The following is a 22,462-nucleotide window of genomic DNA, read 5'->3' as shown; positions in this document are numbered from 1 at the left end:
AACTGTTTTGAGAGACTTGTAACATTTTGAAAAACTCACTAAATGTTGTGCTGACATACAAAGCTTTTGTGCCAAGTATCTCAGCTGAATTGTCTGGTGACTGACTTTTGCCTGCCCCATATTACACAAAGTTTCTATGAGGTAAAACATAGCCAGGGCTAATAGAAAAGTGTAATGTACACAAGGAGATACAAGCGTATGCTCCTTAGCAACTAATTTCTACAGTTTTATTGATCCCCACTGAGGAAAATTTACAAATGCATTCTCTTAATTTGCATTCTAACTTTCCAAATCTTAGTATTTACTTTTTCAGGTGCTTTTGAATTTTCCTCCATTTTCCCAGGAAAACAAAGTTCTCCTTTTAAAGCATATTTGAGGATAACAGTGCAATTCCAGAAACTTGAGCTGTGATTAAAGATATAAACTCTTATGATGTTTTTGATGTATGCTGTTATTGTTACTGTTTGGGTTTTTTTTGCTGCTCTGCGTGCTAAAAGTAAATGTAGGCCACGATTTTAGTGTTGCATTGAGAGAACATGATACTGAGCTGTGTGAATGTGACCCAGTTAATAAAAGGCTGGAATATTTAAAAAAGGTTTTTGGTAAAAAAAACCAAACAAACAATAGGATGCCACCTCTTCTGCTGTTTTTATCAGCTTTTCCCAGTAATTTGGTATTTTACAGACTGCAAGATATTCTAGCTTAGGACTTTCTTTTAAGAGGAGCAGAGAGTGGATAGTTTATTTCTTTATTTCTTTTTTCGTTCTTTGTTTTTATGACTCTTCAAACAATTCCAAGCATCTGAGAGGCAAACTGAAACATTTTAGACTTCACAGTTTTATGATTAATCCAGTGTAAGTCAGTGCTGCTGCCGAAAGGGTCATACTGCTACTGCTTTTGTGCTGACACAGGCAATTGCTGGAGACCTGCTCTGGTTGAACACTAAATCTCTGCCAGGTTAGCATTCAGTCAGAGCAATTTCTTGTTCCAGTTCTTTATGTGGTTGCACAAACTATAGTTCCAGATAGAAGTGAAGGTGTAAACGAGCCGTGGCAGTGTGAGAAGGGACCTTTTAACTGAAGACCAGTTTATAGAGATGAAGTTGAGGCCACTCCCCCTGCATTTCTTGCTGTCTTGCTTAGCTGTAAGGCACTTTGTTGCTGATTTCATGCTTTTTATGACAGTAAAAGTAAACTGAGGCAAGTTTTGTACATAAAGGTGATAGGAGTTTCACAGGTAGCTGTGGCTCTGTAATAATTTCCTTGTTCTTCAGGAGATGTAGGCCCTTGAAGAGCAAGGAAATGAGGACCTGACAAATTTGATAAACCTTTCATTGTTCTGTTGATATGGCATCTACATATTTTAGGCCTAAATCCAGTCATGTAAATAACTGTCCCTTGGCATTCTCCTTTGAAGGGAGCCAAACTCTTCTCTGTCTCTATATGGATTACCCTACAAAGCTGTTAGCCAAAGTGCTTAGAGAACATTGTAGTGATATTGTGAAAAGTAGTATTGAAAAATATTTTAAAGGGTGCAGGTACATCTCCTTTCAGGTTTGAAGGGATTTGAAAAGTTGTTATTTCAGTGTAAGAAAATAAAAACTGTACTTGTAATATAGAGGTGCAACAAATTTACATGAAGTTATTTCCCTTCCTCTCCCTACTTTTGTCTCTTGCTGCAATAGCTTGCAATATAGCACTGGGCACAAGTTGCATAATCTTATGCTAAAATTTCTTAGTAAATATGCAGGATGGAAAACTGATTTTTACCTCAGGTGAGTATTTAGTACCCTTATTATCAAAAGTCTTAGAAGTCTTGTGTGTTGTGAAGATCGAAACTATGTTTTGAATATAAAGTTAGTAAGAAAGAGCAGGGTAAGAACAGGAGCATAAATCAGATTGCAGGGAACAATATTATATTGCCTTCACCAAACTACCTTTCTTTCAGCAGAGGCCAATGTTTCTGCAGTTACCAACCTTGGGCATTCGGTATACAAGAAATTTCACAATATTTGTGCAATTTCTTGTATAATTATTTTGGTGGTAGTATCCATGAACCACCACTCCTTGGTAGGTAGGACCTTGGCAGCTATGGCTGTCTTGTTTTCAGAGATGGGAACCAGACTTCCATTACTCATTTGCTTTTTATATGGGATTCCCAAAAATCGGTGATGGAAATAAGATCTAGAAAAATTTCATACTTAGCTTTCTGAAGAGGTATAACAGTATTCAGGCTCATTGCTTGACTGCTACTGTTTAAATATGTCTTACTCATTTTATGAAAATCAAAGATGTAACTGGATTTGGGAACTTGAAGTAGTACTTGAGGTAGCTGAGCATAGGCTGTCGGCTAGGTTCCTAAAAGAAACTTATGGTTCTAAAAGAAACTTATGTTTCACTGCTTTAATTTCATATGCTTAGTGAACATCAGTGGTGTTGAGAGAACAGCTCTTTCCAGATCTGGAATGTGCAGCTGAGCAGTGATGTGTACTTTCTGATCAGCTGATGAAGTGCTGGTTTGGATGTGTGATTTTTGTAAATGACTTCCAGATGTTACAGTTGCCAGCTGAGTGTCTCAAGACTTCACTATTAGGCCTATGTTATAAAACAAAATGGATGAATTATGCAGAAGATAAAGTGATGAGCCTGTACTTGGAATTGTTCTCTCTGTGTCAAAAAAAAAAAAAAAAAAAAAAGGCAACCTGGTTCTGTGGTCATATTGCTCACAAGCAATGGCAGAAAAATATGAATGCTTTCAGACCAGGATACATACATCAACGTATAGCCCATGAAGAGCTTGGTCTAATAGATAACACAAATTACTTTTCTGTGTAGCTGCTGTGTTAAGAGCTTTGAGTTATCCTATATCTCACTTAAACTTCCTTGTGCTAAAACATTACTATTGTGGTGCTAGAACTGAAATCTGATTACCTGCAATATCCTTCAGTATCTTTTTTGTGCAGCAAAAGTCAAAGTTTGTTTTGCAGTTTTCATGGAATTTTCATGAACTCTGTATATAACTCTGTACTTTTCTAGTTGCAAAATTTTTTTTCAAAAGTTCTAGATCCTCATAGTTGCTGAGAGAAGGGTTTGAGTTTGAAAGCGGAGTGTTTGATTTCTCTCTTTCTTTTACCCAGGAAGTACTGACATAACCATGATAGAAGACAAAGGTCCACGGGTGGCTGACTATTTCGTAGTGGCAGGGCTCACTGATACAGACACGGCAACCCTCCTGGACCAAGAAATCAGCCGACATGAAACAAAGTCAACTGGTCCCAAGGCTCCAATTACTGACATTGCTGTGATAATTAAATCAGCTGGCGAAACTGTCCCAGAGGGATATACCTGTGTTGAGGCCACCCCTACAGCCCTCCAAGCCAACTTAAACTATGGAAGTCTAAAGAGTCCTGAACTTTTCCTGTGCTACAAGAGAGGCCGGGACAAGCCACCTCTTACTGACATCGGGTGAGATTTCTATGGCAGTTCAGTTCCTCCTTAAATAATGATAAAATCTTATTCTTCATTGATGATGGTGAAGACAGATGTGAGAAAACATCTTACAAAGTCCTGTTTGAATCTGTATTGCTTACTGTGTGTTTCTGTATCGAATACATTGAACAAAGTGTCAGTCATCTAGTGAATTTCTCTTTTTAAAATGAACGATGATGTTTTAGTTGAAAGGATGGGCGAGATGAAGCTGGTAAAAATGAGAAATTAAGTTCTCTGCTGCAGTTTTATGAAAGACAATTGAATAACACAGAATTAATTTATAGAAAATATGTAGTGTAAATCCAGAAACATTAACATGCTTTATCTGAAAATTGTGACTTCAGAAGTCAAAAATTATCACTTTGGAATTCACTTTAATGCTTATGGTGAAAGATACAACTTAAAAATGTATAAGGACATTGTAGAGCTACTGGGAGTATAATGAAAAAGAAAGTAGAGCCTGGTTGTGGGGTGTGCTTTTACAATTAGGGCAAAATAAAGAATTTTATTTTTCTCCCTACTTAGTTATTAAATAAATAGTAGGGAGTAAAAATCGTGCATCTATATATATGCTATAATCCATTTAGTTATTTTCATTTATAAGCTTAAATGCTTTGGCTTGAAGCCTACATATTCTGTTTTTGATCTACAATTTATGTGCTTACTGACAGTGTTCAGTCAGGGAGGAGACTGATAGTGAAATCTGAATAATGAAAGCAGCTTCATGGCAAGATAGTTTGCTCTTAAGGGTTATAGTTTGAGTTGTAAAATTAAGCTGGTACGTTCTAACTGGTGTTCATCTTGATCATCTAACCTGCATTCCAGTAGGTGATTTTTAACCTAATCTTTTCCCATGTGTGTGACTGGCACTGTAAGAAGAGACATTACAGTGTGAAGTTACATTTTGGCTGATTTTTTAAGCTTCATTAAGTTCCTATAGAAGGAAGCATTTCTACTGGGAGTGTTTCCTCAAAGGAAGTAATGAAAAATCAGTCTTCAGCATGTGCCTTTAAGGAAGCAACTTGGCTAGCATATGTGTATTTGGTGTCTCCTATGACCTTGGCAGCTTGAATGCTTGGGGTGATTTTGTAAACAAAGTAGGCAAGTAGTTGGCTAAGATGATGGCATTTGGCAAATAGTATTTATTCTGTGTTTTGTTGTAGACAGATCAAGTTAGGGTGTCGCACCTAATACATCATGGCAGTCTTTTCTCTCTGAGCAACGATGCATATTCTCCCCCTGCTGTTCCTCCTGCTTTGCAACTATATTCAAGAGATGGGTAGAGCAATATTTTTTTATTTGTTTTTTTTTTTTAATCTTCGAATTCCATTGTGTTCAGATAAAAGCAGAGTTCAGGCAAGCGATGCATGTACAGTCTGAAGGCTAATTTATGCTGTTTCCTATTACTTTATTAAAGAACCAGTGTGAAATAATGTTTTACCTTTGAGCCAGTCTTGACATGGTGAGTGAACTCAATATGTACAGGAAGAGTACATCCCTTGAAAGGGTGAAATGTGTACTCTTACGTTATTGTATGTATAAAATTGAGTTATGTCATAGTCGGAGCATTCAAGTGATTCTTGATGAATGTTTTTGTCTGTCTTTGTATTTCTTTCAGTGTTATTTTCAGGGAAAGTAGTTAAACAAATGCCATTTGGTGAAGAGAGGGATAGGGATATGCTCTACTGTTTGTCTGCTCCTGTCCTTGTGTTTGGTGTTTCTGTTCCCTCCATCTTCATTCCTTTCCATTTGTCCACTGCTTGTTGAATCAAAGTGTCTGTAAGTTGCTAGAGTGAATTCCTGCTGCAATTACTCACTTGCACACAGTTAGGCCATGTGTCATGCCTTTGAATGTTATCTTTTCCAGAATTAATCAGATTAATTAGTTGGAAAAATAAAGGTTCATTCCTAGGATAAATGATCTCTTAAGATCCTCTTCATAAATGTAGCTGTAAAATTTAGTATCTTAGGCTTGTGTGTCTATGAAATAATTCAGTAACTGTCATTCTGTTCTTTTCTTCACCAGTTTTTTTGCTGGTGTTCCAAAAAAAGACAAGAACTGAGATTTGAGATCTGTTTTGGTTTAGGTGGAGTGAGATTTTGTTTGAAATTTATTTGTATAAATTCCTTTATTTTTCAATACTTGAAAAATGAGAGAGGAAGAGGAGTTATAAAGGTGTATTTTGCCTAGGAACTGTGAGAGACAGGATTGTGTTTGGACCTAGAGAAGGAGTCAAACTCAACAGCAGTCTTAGACAAATGCAATTTACAGAAGTCCGACTGTTTTGAAATGGTTTTCTAGAGCAAAGTTTTTTATGGTTTATGATTTTTAGCTCAACAGCCACAAGGTTGTATTTCCTCTTTGTAAATTCTATTACCTGATGCATTGAAGTACACTTTGAAATCAGTAAAACTGGGTGTGAGAGAACTTCCATGTACAATATCAAACAGTCTTACAATGAGATGATAAGATTCTTTTGGTTTTGCTTGCAAAGGACCTGACGTCTAGAGGAAACTGGTTTACATTTTGCTTGAAGTGAAACTGTATTGACATTGATAGAATAATATAGCAAATAATATGTACTTAGGATTGACACCAAACTATAAATGTAAAAAGGCAGGAAAGAAGTCTAACTGTGATCGCTAATTATTAATCAAAGGCAGACACTTGGAAGTTGAAACAAATGGAAGTAAACTTACCCTGTCAGGGAGGACATTGTATACACAGGGTGTCGTGCACTATTTCATGCATCACTTCTGAATGTTTTCTCTGAATGATTAAAACCATTGTTTAATTTGAGTGGTTCATGGGTGGTGGCTTTCTTCGGTTTGCTCCCAGATACAGCATCGTACTGTAACTTGCGAACTATGCTTGAGGCTAGGAAATGGTGTGGGTTTAATAATACTTCTCTAGTGTACATGCAGAGGTGCACATTGCTTTCATTTTCTTTTTTCATTTGGTGAGAGGTCACCCCACTGATAAAGTCTTGAACACTTAAAGTAATTTTCTTACAATACTTGTAAACTTATTAAATTGGACTGCTGAAACAGTCTGATTAATGTTGTGCTCCTTCTCATAAGCTGACAGCTGATAAATGTTTCTGGAATAAATTTATAATTTTTGTTTTATTTAAAATACATGAAACTGAAATAAAACTGAACTGAAACTTTTACTGGAGATTGCTCTGTTAGTATTTTCTTCTGATTGATGTAGACAGTGATGTGAAGGATTCATGTAAACTCCCTTATGCACAATGGATGTGGCCTGAAAGCAGCCGCCATTGTAGTTGTTTGGGTTCTGTTTTGTTTGAGGCTCTTTAACTTTATGGAGGAGCAAAATAAGTGTTCTTCCAGAATTTTACTTAGCTTAGGAGTAGTTCAGGCACACCTACTTTTCCTATAAATATCTTGAACCAGTACATAGTATATTAACACTAATGTTGTGACTTGGAAATGCTGGTACTGGGCTGGTTCTGAAAGTACACATTGTTTAAAATGTATGAAGTCTGATGGTCAGAGTCTTTACCACTGAAGCCATTGTTGAATATTGCTGTCCTCCATGAACTAGGTGAATAAATTGGCAGCCTGATAGCTACATCAATATAGTCCCAACTCATGTGATTTCTTTGCTTTTTTAAAGTATTCTATGACTGTAATTTATGTCTCTTATCAATACTATGACAAGATGTATTTTGTGTTAAATCATAATAAACAGTAATTTTTACATATTCCAGTGTAATTGTGGAAGTAGTCTTTAAGTAATTTTGGAAGTTTAGTAATTTTTTTTTAAGTTCTGGAAATAGTTGGATATGAAAAAAGACTTATTTTAGCTTAGAGACATGACTTTGTGAAGTTTTCAAATATGTACTTAGTACTAGTCTGTCAAACATTTAACCAAAGGTATTTGGGGACAGGAAATATGTATTGCCTGGTTATTTCTTATTTTAACGTTGTTAGGGACTATGAGTGAGAAGCTGGAGATCACAAAGTACAAAGGTTTAATGTGTTACCTTTATCCTATGTCTTGTTATGATAAAAACTGATTTGAAGGTGACAGGTACTCTGTACATACTGCAGAGAACCAAGCAAATGGAGCCATTGCATATTTGGGTGTGGAATGGGAGATAAAGCTTGCCCTGTAATAGCATCTGTGCGTTAAAAATGTTTAGGTGTATGCTTGAACTTCCACATTTTTTCTCATAATGACTTTCTAATAGCTTTATCTTAGGTAAAGAAACGTTATAGCTTATTTAGCTGCTGTGAAGCTGTTAAGGATCTTTTGGTTTTTGCTAAAAATATGATGATCTAAGTTAGTGATCTTGCAAAAAGAAAAAAGTCATGCACCATATGAATATTGCTGTACAGCCATGTATAAGATATATGAGATATGTAATATATATTCTGCTTTCTAGGTGTACAGTCAATTGTACTTACTGTTTCTTCCTTTATTGTGGAACAAAGTATTAGTTTGTCTTCCTGCCTCATTTTCTTAAGCACTGTTATTCAAAGTGTGAATGTCAATTATTACTGGGCTTGGATTGTTTTTTTCTGTAAAAATTCATCTGGGAAGCAGACTTCTGTCCTCTGTTGTGATTTTCCAAAAATATTTATTTTAAAAAAACAAACAAACAAAAAAACTCACCCAACCCCAAAAAATACTTAACAAAAAACCCAGAAAAAACCCAAGTTTTAAAAGACTTAGCAGTGATTTTAGTGATTAAGTTATCCACTGTGATGTGTGCAAGCAATTTAAAGTGGAATGTATTTATTTTTCATTGATAGTGCAGCATTCCAACTGGTTCTATAACTAAATCCTTTTCAATGTGGCTTGATTTTATTTTTCTGAAACTCTGGTTTGTTCCCACAGAGAGTTCAATGTAGTTTTAAATATTTCTGAGCAGTTTCTTCAACCTCAGGTACTGCATGATGAAAGAGAATATATAAGATTCATGATAAAATGTTGCAAGGATGGCATAGGTTGCTAATGGATGGGCAGTTTCTCCAAATGCTCATGATAGTGTTTCCTTCCTGTGCAGAGTTCTCTACGAGGGGAAGGACCGCATAATTTCGGGCTGTGAGGTGATCCAAGCTACTCCGTATGGTCGTTGCGCCAACGTTAACAACAGCTCAGCTTCTTCGCAGCGCATCTTCATCACCTACCGAAGGGCCCCTCCAGTGCGACCCCAGAACTCACTGGCAGTGACAGATATCTGTGTTATTGTTACCAGCAAAGGGGAAACCCCTCCTCACACATTCTGTAAAGTGGATAAGAATTTAAATTGTGGTATGGTGAGTATCTGTAAGACTGAGTTTCTTTTTCTTTCATTTTTCTTTTTTAGCCCAACACATATATTTAAAGGAGGAGCTCCTTAAACTCTTCTTAGTACTATTGTAATTGTGTTCTATCACTACATCAGAATTCCTTCATTTTTTATACCATGTGTGAGATGTCAGTTTTGTAGGTTTTGTTGCTTTGATTTTCTTTCATGTTGAAAATTACTGTTTCGTACTGATTACTTGCTACTTCAGTTTGCATATTCATGTTTAGGTGCTATTTAGGAGTAGTGCAATGAAGTTTTAATTTATTTTTTTAAAATTATCTCTCCCACACCCTTAGGAGAGGCTGACACTTGGGATGAAGCAGAAACGCTTTTTTCTTAGTGATTCATTAATGCCTGTGTTACTAATGCATTGTAAGGATAATAATTGCTACTTAGAGTTTCTCAGTGTGCTTTGCTTTAATTGGTTCTCTCTTTTTTTTCGTTTGTTTTGCATTACTTTACTTGTAGTGGAATAAGTGAGTTTTTTTTAATAGTAATAGTTTTTTAATAGAGTATAGGTAGCCAAACTGCAAAAAACACTGTGTCAATAACCAGTTTATAGAAGTACAATAAAAGCTTCAATTATGACTTAGGATGATTAGAACTTGACTTCCTGTAATGGGTCCCCATAAGACTCTACTTTTAAATAACCAAGGAAACATCAAGGTGGAAATTATCTGCTTCACTTTTGCCTGTTCTTTTGTTGAAATAGGTAAGAGAGTAGTGTGGTTGTGTGTGGTGTGGTTATTTTATGTAAATCCTGTAATGTCTAAAAATGAGAGAAGGGTGAGTTCTCATTTTTGTCATTTACATGCACTCAGCAGCCAGCTGGTCATTTTATTCTGTAGTGTTTTTTGTTAAAATACCTGATTTGTTTGTAAAGGGAGTTTATTCAAATGCGTGATTTCTGTTCCTTGTTGTCATCTTTGCTGATTCTGAGATGAAACTTGTTTTTCAGTGGGGTTCCAGTGTATACCTTTGTTACAAGAAGTCTGTGCCAGCTTCTAACTCTTTAGCATATAAAGCTGGTAAGTAATTTTAGAAACTGTCTAAACATGTTAACAAAAGGATTCAAATGCCTTGTTAAAATAAAATGATAATTTGAAAAATTTAAGTGCTGTCTGTCAGAATACTGGTCCTGGAGGATGTTGAAATCAGCTTCTCTAATGCCTTCTTTCCTCACCTTATTTTTTCCCAGGAAAAAAAGGAATAACATTTCTCTTTATTATTTTAGTTCTTATCATGACAGGCTTGCTAACTGAGGAGCTTTAGTAAACTTTTGTCTTTGCAAACATTACACATGTAAGAAAAGACTTCATATTTTTTTGTTGGTAATAATGGAGAAGGAGTAATTAAAATCCTGTTCAGGTTTACTTGTATTTCATTCTATGCTTACACATCTTCTGTTTAATTTGAAAATTTAATGTGTTCCTTTCCTTCAATTCTGCAACTATTTTCTTGTTCTTTGTTTGAAGAGAGTGAAAAATATTCTGAATAAATGACAAGTCTGGCTTTTAAAAAAAATTTTAATGCACTGCTACAGATTATTTTTTGTTTATGAAGAAGCCCAGAAAAACTCACAGAAGCATTTCTGCTGAGTAGTAAGTACACTAAATTCCTTTAAAAAGAGTAAATTATCAAATAGAAGTTGAAAGAATAGATAATGAAGTTGCTGTTCACAGAACAAGCAAGATCAGCAGCAACAGTAAACCCAGGGTTGTGTAGATGTGGCCATATTTTGTGGAAAATATATTGCTTGTAATATTTATGGCCTACAGAGCAAATGTGCTTACTTTTCTTTTTTCTTTGAGGCTTACTTTTCAGATATCCTCAAGAGAACTATGAGTCATTTCCACTGTCAGACTCTGTACCTCTCTTCTGCCTTCCTATGGGAGCTACTATTGAATGCTGGGACCCTCAAACCAAATATCCACTACCAGTGTTCTCAACATTTGTACTGACCTGCTCTTCAGCAGAAAAGGTATGGCTCCACAATGTGGTTTTGCTTTTATTTCAGATGGCTGTTATGGAGCTAGGGATTATTTCTTCTGTGTTTGAGAAATACATTGTCTAATACTTCCCTTATAAAGTTACATTTCTTAAGCCTTCATGTAAGATGAAACTGGACCAAATCAGGAAGCAGCTGAAGAGTACGTGCTGTTTACTCCTATGTAGGTTGAACTGTACGCTTAACAAAACCAAAGCTCACAGCACATTGCTTTCCCTGTTCTTTCATGTGATGGGAATGGAAGTGTAGTCTATATATTAAAGAGAATTTAACACGGGTATTAGCGATGTAGCCAATTGCTACAGTTTTTACTTGGTTACCTTAAAAGACACTTCGATGTGACTTTATATAACAGGCTTTGTGACTTTCTGTAATAGGGCCGTGTACATATCTCTGCATGTGAATTGAAAACTAGTTACCAGAAAGCAGGAAGGCAGGGACAAGAGGTGTGCTTTGAGAGGTAGTATGTGAAAGACTCTAATTTGCATGAAGGAAAAGATTCAGAACATCTGAATTTTGTCTTCTAACATTCAGATTTGTCTGCTGAATCTGTATAAGGCCATCAGCATACAAAGGCACCAAAAATGTATTGTGTGACTTAGGTTACAGGCAGGAAGGTAGTAGAGGTACTCTTGATGAAGCAAGGGAGCCTTTGCTTAGGGTTGGTCTCCCAGCCGTTGTTTCAGCTTGCCAATTGTGAATGTCTGTGAACTGTATGAGGGAGTAAGTGACTGTAATGTGTTATTGGCTCTCTGTATCAGTGTGTGATTGAATAGTTCTCTAATAAACAGCAGTTTGTCTCTGTTGTGATAACTGCTCAACTTCCACTCTGTCTCACTCCCCTAATAAAAATATTTACACACTTCTCCATTTCCAAACAGAACAAAACCACATTGCTTCAAAATATTAATACTTATTTTGCTAGGAGGAATGCAGTAGCTGCTACTGGTTTCTTTCCTTATTCATTTTTGCTAAGCTTGCCAGAATAACTCAGTTATGAAGCACAGACAAATAGATAAGGAGTATTAGAAAATATATTTTTAAATAAAATGAGAGAAGTCAAAGCTAAAATAGTTTTATTGTTTAGTTTGGTAAAGAGAGGGGAATTTACTGAACAGAAACATTTCATGAGGGTTTGGGTTTGAGATTTTGGGGATGTTCTTGACCCGTATGATTCATGGATAGGGTTTTGTCACAAAATGAAGGTTTGGTTCCTTCCCTTTCAAGTGAGTATAAGTTCTCACTGGTTGAGGAAGGTGCAATGAAAATGAAGAGGAAAGTTCAAGGCATTTTGTTTATAGGGTTGCTTTGTGCATATTACACAAATGAAGTAATTTCATAAGGTACCAGCAAAAGCACTGTAGTGTGTGCAAACTCCAAAGACTTAAAGGTGCATCAAAAGTTCTAGCCCATATTCCTGTTAAATACTGGGCCTGCTTAGCTGTTTCACTTCATCTTGTAGGTTTACGGTGCTGCTATCCAGTTTTATGAGCCTTATCCCCGGGAGCTGCTAACAGAGAAACAGCAATCACAGCTGGGTCTTCTGACGACTGTAGAGAGAAAAGCGATTACTTCCAAGTCCATCAATTCAAACAAATGCATCTGTCTTCTCTCACACTGGCCTTTCTTTGAAGCGTTTCGAAAATTTCTTATGTTCATCTACAAACTCTCTGTCTCTGGACCTCATCCTCTTCCCATTGAAAAGTATGTAATACATTTTTGAAGTTGCTATGGGAATGTAGTCATTAGCTCAAGAAATCATGTGATTTGTGCATGTCACAGTTGCTATAGTTGCTATAGTTGACCCACCATCATGTTTGCACTGTTTAGCTTATGTTGTACTGGTACAAATTATTGCTGCTTCTGTTTAATAGTATTGGCTCTTGCAGTGCCAGCAAAGCTAACTGGATTTTAGTCTGGGTCTTTTTTAGAGTATGTCAAGCCTGTTTACCTTTCTTTTAGCTACATCAAGCCTAGAACAGGCTGTGCTGTGATACATGCTATATTTCCAGTCCTGTGTTTTAGTTTAGTAAATGTAAGCTCAGTAATGCTGTACATCAGTGGTGAATATCTATGTTTGTTTCCAAGCATTACTGCTAATTCATGTCTGTGATTATGCATGCAAACTCTGCAGAGGATGCTTGTCATGGTCCTGAAAGTTTGCTGGAAAATTATGTTACATTCAAGTAAGATAGATGTTAAGAAATCCAACAAAATACTTTCTCTTAGCAGAATCTCTTTAGAAACTGGAGAACAGGGTTAGGGTGCCTGGGATTTGAAGTGGCTTGCCTAAATGCCAGTATGTTCTTATCTTTTGCTTACATATCTGAAGCTGCTAGTATTAATTTTCAGACATGAAATTGAGTGAATGAAGCTTCTTCATTTTGGCTTGCATAAACAGACTCTTGGACTTCTGAAAAGAGTAAATAAATCTTAAAAGTCTTTCTAAAAAATGCTACCATATTAATTCTAAAATTTAGTTAACATTGTTTACAGACCTTCATTACACCCTGGTGCTGTTTTTCTAGTATCTTGTCTTCTTTACAGGCATATATCCCATTTTATGCACAATATACCTTTCCCTTCACCACAAAGGCCAAGGATTCTTGTGCAGGTAAGCAACAATTTTCATTCATTTTAAGCTGCAGCAACAGCAAACCTCCTCTTTCCTTTGGTTTCTTTCTTTATTTTTTTTACTTGGGTTTGAATACATATGTCCTGGAAGAGAGAGGGGAGGGGGTGGATGGGCTGGCCTTCTCTCACATTGATAAAATCCTAGGACAACTTAGCAAAGGAAACAAACTCTTTCATACTTCAGGTGGTGTGGATGGCAGAAGTGTTCTACTTGCACTTTTGAAATATCGGCCAAGTATTATGCTTTCATTTTATAGGCACCATTTGCGTTACCTCAGTGGTAGGGTTGTTTTCTGACTTCCCCTCATTTGTCCACCCACTGCTGTGGGGCAGAGGTTAGTCCCCTGGGGTGCTGTCTCTTGTGCTTCTCTGTTTAGTCACCCAGCAGCAACACTGAGTCACAGACAATTTCCTGTAATTCTCAGAATTCTTTCGGTGACTAATATGAGCTCTGTTCACTTACTGAACCTGAGTCCCAAAGTCACTGTGTCTGTATGCCAGGCAGTTTATGAGACTATTGATATATATTTATATTGGAATGTTATACTGTATTAACTTTGGGGTTGTTCTTGTCAATCACATATTACTTTATGTGTTTCAGCTTTCTGCCCATGATGCATTAATATTGTCACAGCCAGTTTCCACACCATTGCCATTAAGGTATCATTATTAATGCTTTAAATGTATGCTACTTGAAAAAATCAGAGGCAAGCAGGAGTCAATCATAGAAGAAAGTCAAATATTAGTGCAATATCATGAGGTATTATAAACAGGAAGCTCAGTATGTGTTTATAATGTTACGCAGTCTTGGCTTGACATACACGTGCCCCTTGTGGAAGTATAAGATCACTAATTACCCTGAAATAAAGATGAATTGCCAGATTATTGCAGGAACTCTAAAGGAATAATAAGACATTTGTGAGGAGAGAAAAGTACCCATATTTAAAGATCTTGTATTTTCAGAACCAGTGTAGTAAGCAAAATTTAATAGCATAGAGACTGCTATCTTGCTTTTTTCTCCTTTTTGGATCCAAGAGAGACAATAACATCAAGCCGTTAGGTGAAATCCATGTTTGCACAAGTGTGCAAACATTTTGGGAATTCAAGGGTATGCCTCCAAATTAGTATTTGAGCTTGAAGGTTGATGCAGTGTCTGTGGATGCTTCCTGCATCTTCAGGGTTAGACCTCCCTATGATTGTGACACGTAGTTTTATTTTAACACTTCTGTTCATCTTTGTCTTCATGTTAAAAACCAAAATCTTCTCCCTTTTTATTCTCTCCACCCATTATCATATAATATTCTAACATTATCATACAATCATATGATTATATGATGATAACCTCATATGATGATGACATTATCATATAATATTCTTTATGCAGAATCCCATCTTTAATCATATTTGTTACACAAGCATTTGGATAAAAAATTGCATCCAGGCACTAAATCGCCGAACAACATGTAAGAACCTTTTTAAGGACAGATTTTACACCCATGTACTCACAGATGTCAGCGTCATTCCTAAATGCATAGTCTCAACAAATTGATTGGAGGCTAAACCACAGAAAATAAAAGTATGTCTCCAAAAGAATGATGGATTAATTTTGACTCACACAGGAATTTGATACTGTGATTCTAAGATCAAATGGATACTCTAGTTTATGATTCTTGTGTGAGATAACTGATCATATGAAACTCCTGGTGTTATTTTCGTTTGAATTAGCAATTAGCTTTGCTTTGTTGGTGTGACAGCAAGATGTGAGTGCATGTCTGAGAGAGAGTGCTGTAAACAACGCAAATTTAGCACTATCATGGTTTAGTGTATGTTTCTTTAGCAATAGAATTTAAATTTACGTTTCTTTCGGGTGGTACAAGCCTTAAAATGATGTCATAGCTATTAGTTAGATAGGTAGGTGTTTGATGTGTATTAGCACCATTCAACTAGTTGATCCCAAACATTGGCAGTTGTCAGAAAATTTGATAGTAGTGAATTTTTTTTAAACTCTATAATATTTTTCTTTTCTTCTCCTTTCCCATCCACTCCTTAGTGGAGCAAACTTTAGCACTCTACTCATGAATCTTGGACCAGAAAACTGTGCCACTCTGTTACTCTTTGTATTACTAGAAGGCAAGATCCTCCTCCATTCCCTTAGACCGGCTGTGTTGACAGGAGTGGCTGAAGCTGTAGTAGCTGTAAGTACAAAGTGTTCTGTACTGCAGTAAGAGAAATTGATTTCAATATCACAGTTGTAACAAGGCTTTAAATGAAAATTACTGATGTACTAAATGGTCATAACAACAGCATTTAGTTCTATTGCTCTATCTAGTAACTCTTAGAGATCATGATTTTTGCATAGCTAACTGAGAGTTATAATGTATTAAAGTAACAAACTTGGGGACCTTTTTCTGATAGTGTTACAAAGCTTTTAGTAATTTCATTTCAATGTGCTGCAAGTAACTTATTGTTTTTTCTTGTGCAGTATCTGTTGTCTTTTTTTAATGCATTTATTTAATTTAATTTTTCCTTCAGATGATATTTCCATTTCAGTGGCAATGTCCATATATCCCCCTCTGTCCTTTGTCTCTGGCCACCGTACTCAGTGCACCTCTTCCATTTATTGTTGGAGTTGATTCACGATACTTTGATCTGTACGATCCACCACAGGATATTGTGTGCATTGACTTAGACACAAACATGGTCTACATGTAAGTTCTATGGAGATTTTACATTTTTCTGTAGATGAAGAGATTGCTGAAGTGCTCAGGAGAAAAAAATTGTTAAACGCTGTTTGATCCAACATGGTTTGTTTCTTACTGTCCCTTTTTTTTTTCTCTCATTTCTAAAGCTATAAGTAAATTAAAACTTAGTAAGTCAAGGATCAACACTTCTGCATCACATTTTTATAGGAAGTGTGATCTTACTATAAATGCAGTAACAATGGTAAGTAACTAGGGAAAGGATTTTCCCCCTGTACTGGGTGCTGCTGAGGCCATATCTCAAATGCTGTGTTCAGTTCTGAGCACTTCACAAGAAGGACACTGAGGTGTTGGAGCATGTCCAGAGAAGGTGGTGAAGGGTCTGAAACACAAGGAGTGTGAGGAGCAGATGAGGGATCTGGGGTTGTGTGGTGTGTAGAAAAAGATCCTGAGAAAGACCTTATCACTTCCTACAACTGCCTGAAGGGAGGCTGTAGCCAGGTGGAGGTCAGTCTCTTGTGCCAGGTAACAAGCAGCAAGACTAAAGGAAATGGCCTCAAGTTGCACCACAGGAGCTTTAGATTAGATAGTAGGAAAACTTTGTTCACTTGTGGTCAGGCATTGGAATTGACTGCTCAGAGAAGTGGCTGAATCACTAGCCCTAGAGGGTATTTAAAAGACATATAGATGCATTGCTTGTTTTAGTGATGGACATGGTTTTGTAGTAGTCATGACAGTGTTATTTAGGTGGTCAGACTTGATCATCTTAAAGCAACCTAGATGAATATGAATGCTTCCAAATCTTTCATAATAATTCTTGACACTATCTTGAACTTGGGCTACTTTATATTAGTGTTCATAAAGAAATTTTTCTGAAGTTACAAGGACCATGTTTTTTGTGAGACCAATCAAGCAAAATTTGGTGTCTCACTACATTAATTCAAAAGTATTTTAACTTAATTATTGTATTGTAATATAGTACTTTTCTTAAATTGAAGTGTTCTTTGAACAGTTTCTTTGCACCTTCTTGAGGAGAAGCTAATCCAGAATAATTCTTCTGGGTTTCTATAATATGAGTACAAATAACAGAAAGGAAAAATTGGTTTTTCAGTATTAGTAACTACTTTTCCATTTTTAACTAGAACATAAATAGAAAGATGGATATAAGCTAGTTCAAGATGAGGGTGATCATCACTAATTCAAGTGCACATCTTTGTGCAAATTTTGTTTTACTTACCATGTAATTTTTTAACTCTTGACTTTTTTTTTACTCACTTGCGTTAGAGTTAGTAATTTGACCAGTGGAACAGTGAAATGCTTACTGGATTTTTACTGTCTCAGAAGGACCCTTCCTCTACTGATGCCAATGTTTCCTTTACATTACTGACATTCATTTTTTTGTTAGTAGCATCACAGGAAATGGTAAACAATGAAACAAATTGTGTTTGTTTTTTCTGTCTGGTGTTTTTTTCTCCTTCCCCTAACTCTCCATGAAAAACACTTCAAAAATAATTTTCATCAGTTTATAACAAAGTATTATGCCACCAAGAGAATAATTGTAGGTATTGTGAAAGAAGAATGTATTGAATAAAGTCATGACAGATAATTTAATCATTGGAAGATACTTGCAGGGAAAAATACCTCAGTATTTTTGTTCATAAGTAGAATGGAAGTAGAGGGTTGTGTGGCAGAAAAATAGAGATGAAACCAGGAAAATTTGCAGGGAGTTAGGGATATCAAGATACTTTAGGACTGTTAGAAAGACCAAGTACCAACATTACTTGGATTGGTTGTTGAACTAAAAATCTACTAGTGGCTGACCTCTTATGAGGCAGTCAGCTGGAAAGGCTTTCCCACCCTTTCTTTTACTGTCTTATAAGCCCATTTCTCTTTCAGTAGTGAATTTATCTCTTCTGGTTTTGCTGCCCATTTTTTATTTATCTTATCTATAGATATTTGACTTCCAGAGGAGTTTGGCATCTGTAACTTTTGACTTTGGTAAATGTGAGATATTGGTAGCTGCATTATGAAGCATTTTTAACCTGGCAATGAATGTATCTTTCAGTTTTTGAGGTGTGTAAGTAAGCCCAAATCTCCATAAAGCACTTTGTGTTGAAAATAATATAGAATTATGAAAATACTGTGTTGTTACTGAATAAAGATTTTTTTTTCATTTGATTTTATCCACATCAGTTTCTGGCCCTTTTTAGTTCTATGGCAATGCAGTAGTGCTTGATTTATTTGTTTGCTTGTTTAGGTGTAAAAGCATTTAATAGCACTGTTGCTGACTTGGAAAGACTGCTTAATAGAAAAATCAATTTCTAGAGCAAGTATGCTGCTTTCGTAAGCTGTACCAAAAATATTAAATACCTTTTAGTCAAAATAAATAATAAATAAAATACCTAAATATCTAAAATAAAATAAAGTAATTTAAAAATAAGTAAAAATATCTTTTATTCATTCAGCATCTTCCTTATTATTTTTAATTTTTTTAACTCTCTCTGTGATACTTAATGAGCCTTCAATGTTGGCTAGCCTTTTTAGGGCAAAGATTTGAAAGTTTGTTTTATTTTCTAAGCAGGACTTTTTTCCTGTCACTTTTGGAATGGTACTACTTATATTGTTTATAGGCATGCCATTATTGTGGGGGAAGAATGGGCAAAGGCATCCAAAAGGATGAAATTTTTTCTTCAACTGCATGAACTTTGGCTTCCTTTCTAAGATATTTCTGTTTATGCCAATAAAGCAAATAATAATGGAACAAGTATTTCACAGATGCAAAGTGCAAAAACAACTAGTCCCAGTATCAGCTTGGGTAGTAATAAGTGGTTAGGTTTCAGGGCAAAGAGGTTTGTTATATTCTCTGTAACAGCAATTCTCTCCCATCTTCTACCTTCCAGAAAGAGGCATAAGAGTTCTTGGAATTTATTCCTTTAATTTTATTTATATTTTATCTGTTGTTGTCCATAAAGTAGATGAGCATCCCTTTAAGCAATTTACCCCACTGCTTAATCAACCACATAATTTTCCAGCTGTGAACTGAATTCCCAGTCTTTCTAGTACCTGTTAGACTGTGAAGATGGAACTGGGTTGCCATAGACATATAGCAAAGTTCTGTATGATCATCAAGTTGTCAGACTGATCTGGCTTCTTTCAGTAACATGTTGTACTCAGAACTGCCTTTATTTGAAGGAGCAGTAGTGTGTCCGATTTATGGACTGGCATAGTCTAGAAACAGACTTTGTATAATAATCACATACAGAAGAATGTGCTTCAATAATATTGGTAAGGCTGATAAAAAATCTGAAAGAGAAATTGTCTACAGAGTCTAAATTAATCTGAAGGCAGATCTCCTTGCAGACTGGAGGAAACTCTACTCATTACTCACTTTATACTGTTGTGTATCTGAATAAATAAAATTCTGTGTTATGTAAGTCCCAATTTTTATTTTTAACAAATAGATACAGTGACAAGATTTCAAAATAATTTTAAGGTACCATCTTCTGTAAATGAAGCAACTTAAAGCTGTTCACATTATTCTTTTTTATATTGTCTCTATTTTATATGTCCTTTTTATCTCTCCTGTGCTTTAGATCAGATGATAAGAAGAACACCAACTGGAAGCAGTTCCCTAAAAAGCCATGTAAAAGTCTTCTCAGCACCTTAAAGAAACTGCACCAACAGCTTGCAGCAGGTGAAATAGATGCAATAAGAACTTCTGAGTAGTATATAAATGTAATGATTTCCTCCTATCACATGCAGTGTGATTTTTTTGTTAGACTCTTTAAATATGAATTCTTAGAATTGAATCTCTTTTTTTTTCTTTAGTCATGGTCATGTCCAGCCTCTCATCCAGCAGCACCCTCACGTCCTTGGCAGAGATCTGTTTATCCCCCAGCCTGTGCTGGTACTGGGGGTTTCCCTACCTCAGGGTGCATCATCTTGCACTTGGTCTTGTTAAAACTTACGAGATTTCCATGGGCTCAGTTCCTGAGTTTGTTCAAGTCCCTCTGGATGGCATCCCATTCCTCAGGCATGTCAACAGCATCACTCAGCTTGATGTCATCTTCAGACTTGCTGCGGGTGCACTCGATCCCTTTGGCTGTGTTATTGATAATAAACAACACAGACCCTGATATGGATGCCTGAGGGACGCCACTGATGTCCATCAGGGATCTAAACCATTCACCACTAACCTCTGGATGGGACTAACCAATTTCTTATCTATCTAGCAGTCCACCTGTCAAATCCATCTGTCTCCAGTTTAGAGAGAAGGTGTTGTGGGGGTCTATGTCAAAGGCTTTACACAGTTCTAGAGATCTCTAGCCCTTCTGTTGCCCACTGATGTAGTCACTGCATCACAGAGGGTCACTGGGTTGGGCAGGCAGGACTTGCTCTTGGTGAAGCTGTGCTATTGTCTCAAGTCACCTCCCTGTTCTCCCTGTGCCTTAGCATAGCTTCTAGGATGATCTATTCCATGAGCTTCCCAGGCACAGAAGGGAGGCTGATGGGATGGTAGTTGCCTGGGTCCAGTGCTTGTGAATAGCTTAGATAATGACTTTTCTACCACAATAACAGAGTAGCTAATTTTTGGCAAATGGTTTTGTCAAAAGAAAAATAATGACTGGCTGTATTCAGTCTGATGTCTTTGACAGAGAAGAGCAAAGTTCTAACTGGTAACAGTTTTCAGGTATTGTTTCTTTCTAACTGAAAATAGATTCTTTCAGGTAAGATGGTTCAGGGTATGTAAAGTTATATTGTTGTGGGGAAGGAAACTATAATGACCTTATAGGTGTACCTAAGATACAGAAAATTCATAAATGACAAAAGCAAAAAATGATATTAATTAAGAGATAGGTGTTCCTGCCTTAGTTTTCTATGATTTTTTTTTCAAATAGCCTTTACTTCATCTGTTAGAAAATCTTAACTTTTATGTTTATCAGCAGTGCATATCGTTCATTAGGAATTACTTCCTAATTCTGTCTTGAGCACAACCAGTGGTCTCTGTTAAATATTTTCTTCTATTTGGCAATATTATAATAGCTGTGTTGTAATATTTATTTATATTTATGTAGAGATATTTTATTATTATAACTGAGATTTTTGTTATAAGTGTGGAACTGTTATGTTCAGCAATACCTGCTGCTGGTTTTTTAAGAATGCAAGAGTAAACTCTACATGTCACTTACTTATTTTCACCATTTGGTGCACTAAAATGTTAGGATTGATGTTAGAAAAGTAGTTTTGGATGTGTATTCTTCAGAACAGGAAAAACATGGTATAATAAATGAGCGGTTTAGGTCACTTAAAGAATCAGCGACAAAGCTATTGGCAAAAGCAGGCTTAATATGAATTTGCAAAAGCACAACAAAGTTCAGTAGCAAGATTCACTCTATCACTGATGACGAACGAAAGAAAAATCAGATTAGAATCAAGGTAGAATGATTTTAACAAAGTCTGGAAATGCAAAAGTGCAAGGGTATAAACAGCTAGGGGAGGCGCTTCTGTAGAGTAAAGAGGTCCTCAAGAGTCAGAGAGGACCCACTTGCTTTCTGAATTCCTGATGGAGCCTAGGTGCAACTGAATCCAAAGTCAGCCTTAGACCAAGGGGCCAAATCCAAACTAAGCCCCAGGTTTGTCTAAAGGATTTAGCACCACTTAGTCCTTGACTGATATAACATTTACAAAGTGATTCAAGATTTACTGTAAGCACCACAGTAACTTCATTACAGATCTGAGATGGAAATATTGACACTGTATTGCCATTGTGTGTTTAAATCCATTGATAGGCACATGCACACAGACCCAAAGAATTGTATGCAAATGTGTATGTACTTGTTGAAAATTCACTTTGAGTTCAGTGAGGTAATCCCATCCCCTGACAACACTCAAGGGGTGACAGGTTGAGCTTTGAGGATTGGGTGGTACCCAGTACTGGAGGGGATAGCGCAGACCCTGTCAGCAGGTTTCAGCTGTGGTCCTCAGAGTATGGCATGGCAAACTAGAGAGCTGGTGGGCTCAGAGAGGTCCCACTGAGAATTAGGTGCTGGTGCAGTCACGGCTGCCCAGGTAGAGCTAAGAGGACCTGGCTTAGGACTAATCTTCATAGTGTCACAAAATTAATATCTTCAGTCATCTGTCAGTCTTCATCCTGTGGACTGAAAACTACTGGAATTTTCCTAAAAAGTCCAGTAGTAGTAGTAATAATAATAATAATTATTATAATAATAATAATCTGTTTAAGCTATGATTCAGTCAAATTGTGTTCCAAGACTATCCATTAGGTAAGAACTGTTTTTTAAGCAGCAGCAG

At 36.3% G+C, this 22,462-nt stretch overlaps 1 protein-coding gene across 1 annotated transcript in view; it reads left to right on the top strand.

Moving 5' to 3' along the window:
- The first annotated feature begins 3,144 nt into the window (after nt 1-3,144).
- DENND4C (DENN domain containing 4C) overlaps nt 3,145-22,462 on the top strand; it is a 52,254-nt gene continuing 32,936 nt past the window's right edge. Inside the window, exons 1-10 of the mRNA XM_059491813.1 lie at nt 3,145-3,464; nt 8,525-8,777; nt 9,768-9,837; nt 10,621-10,790; nt 12,280-12,521; nt 13,365-13,431; nt 14,053-14,111; nt 15,502-15,646; nt 15,984-16,159; nt 19,744-19,844. Of these exons, the coding sequence (XP_059347796.1) occupies nt 3,154-3,464; nt 8,525-8,777; nt 9,768-9,837; nt 10,621-10,790; nt 12,280-12,521; nt 13,365-13,431; nt 14,053-14,111; nt 15,502-15,646; nt 15,984-16,159; nt 19,744-19,844 (1,594 nt within the window). The 5' untranslated portion in view covers nt 3,145-3,153. The remainder of the gene's footprint in view (nt 3,465-8,524; nt 8,778-9,767; nt 9,838-10,620; nt 10,791-12,279; nt 12,522-13,364; nt 13,432-14,052; nt 14,112-15,501; nt 15,647-15,983; nt 16,160-19,743; nt 19,845-22,462) is intronic.

This window comes from Ammospiza nelsoni, chromosome Z (assembly GCF_027579445.1).
Source record: "Ammospiza nelsoni isolate bAmmNel1 chromosome Z, bAmmNel1.pri, whole genome shotgun sequence".
In the NCBI taxonomy this organism is placed as follows: Eukaryota; Metazoa; Chordata; class Aves; order Passeriformes; family Passerellidae; genus Ammospiza; species Ammospiza nelsoni.
This window is presented reverse-complemented; position numbering and strand designations above follow the sequence as displayed.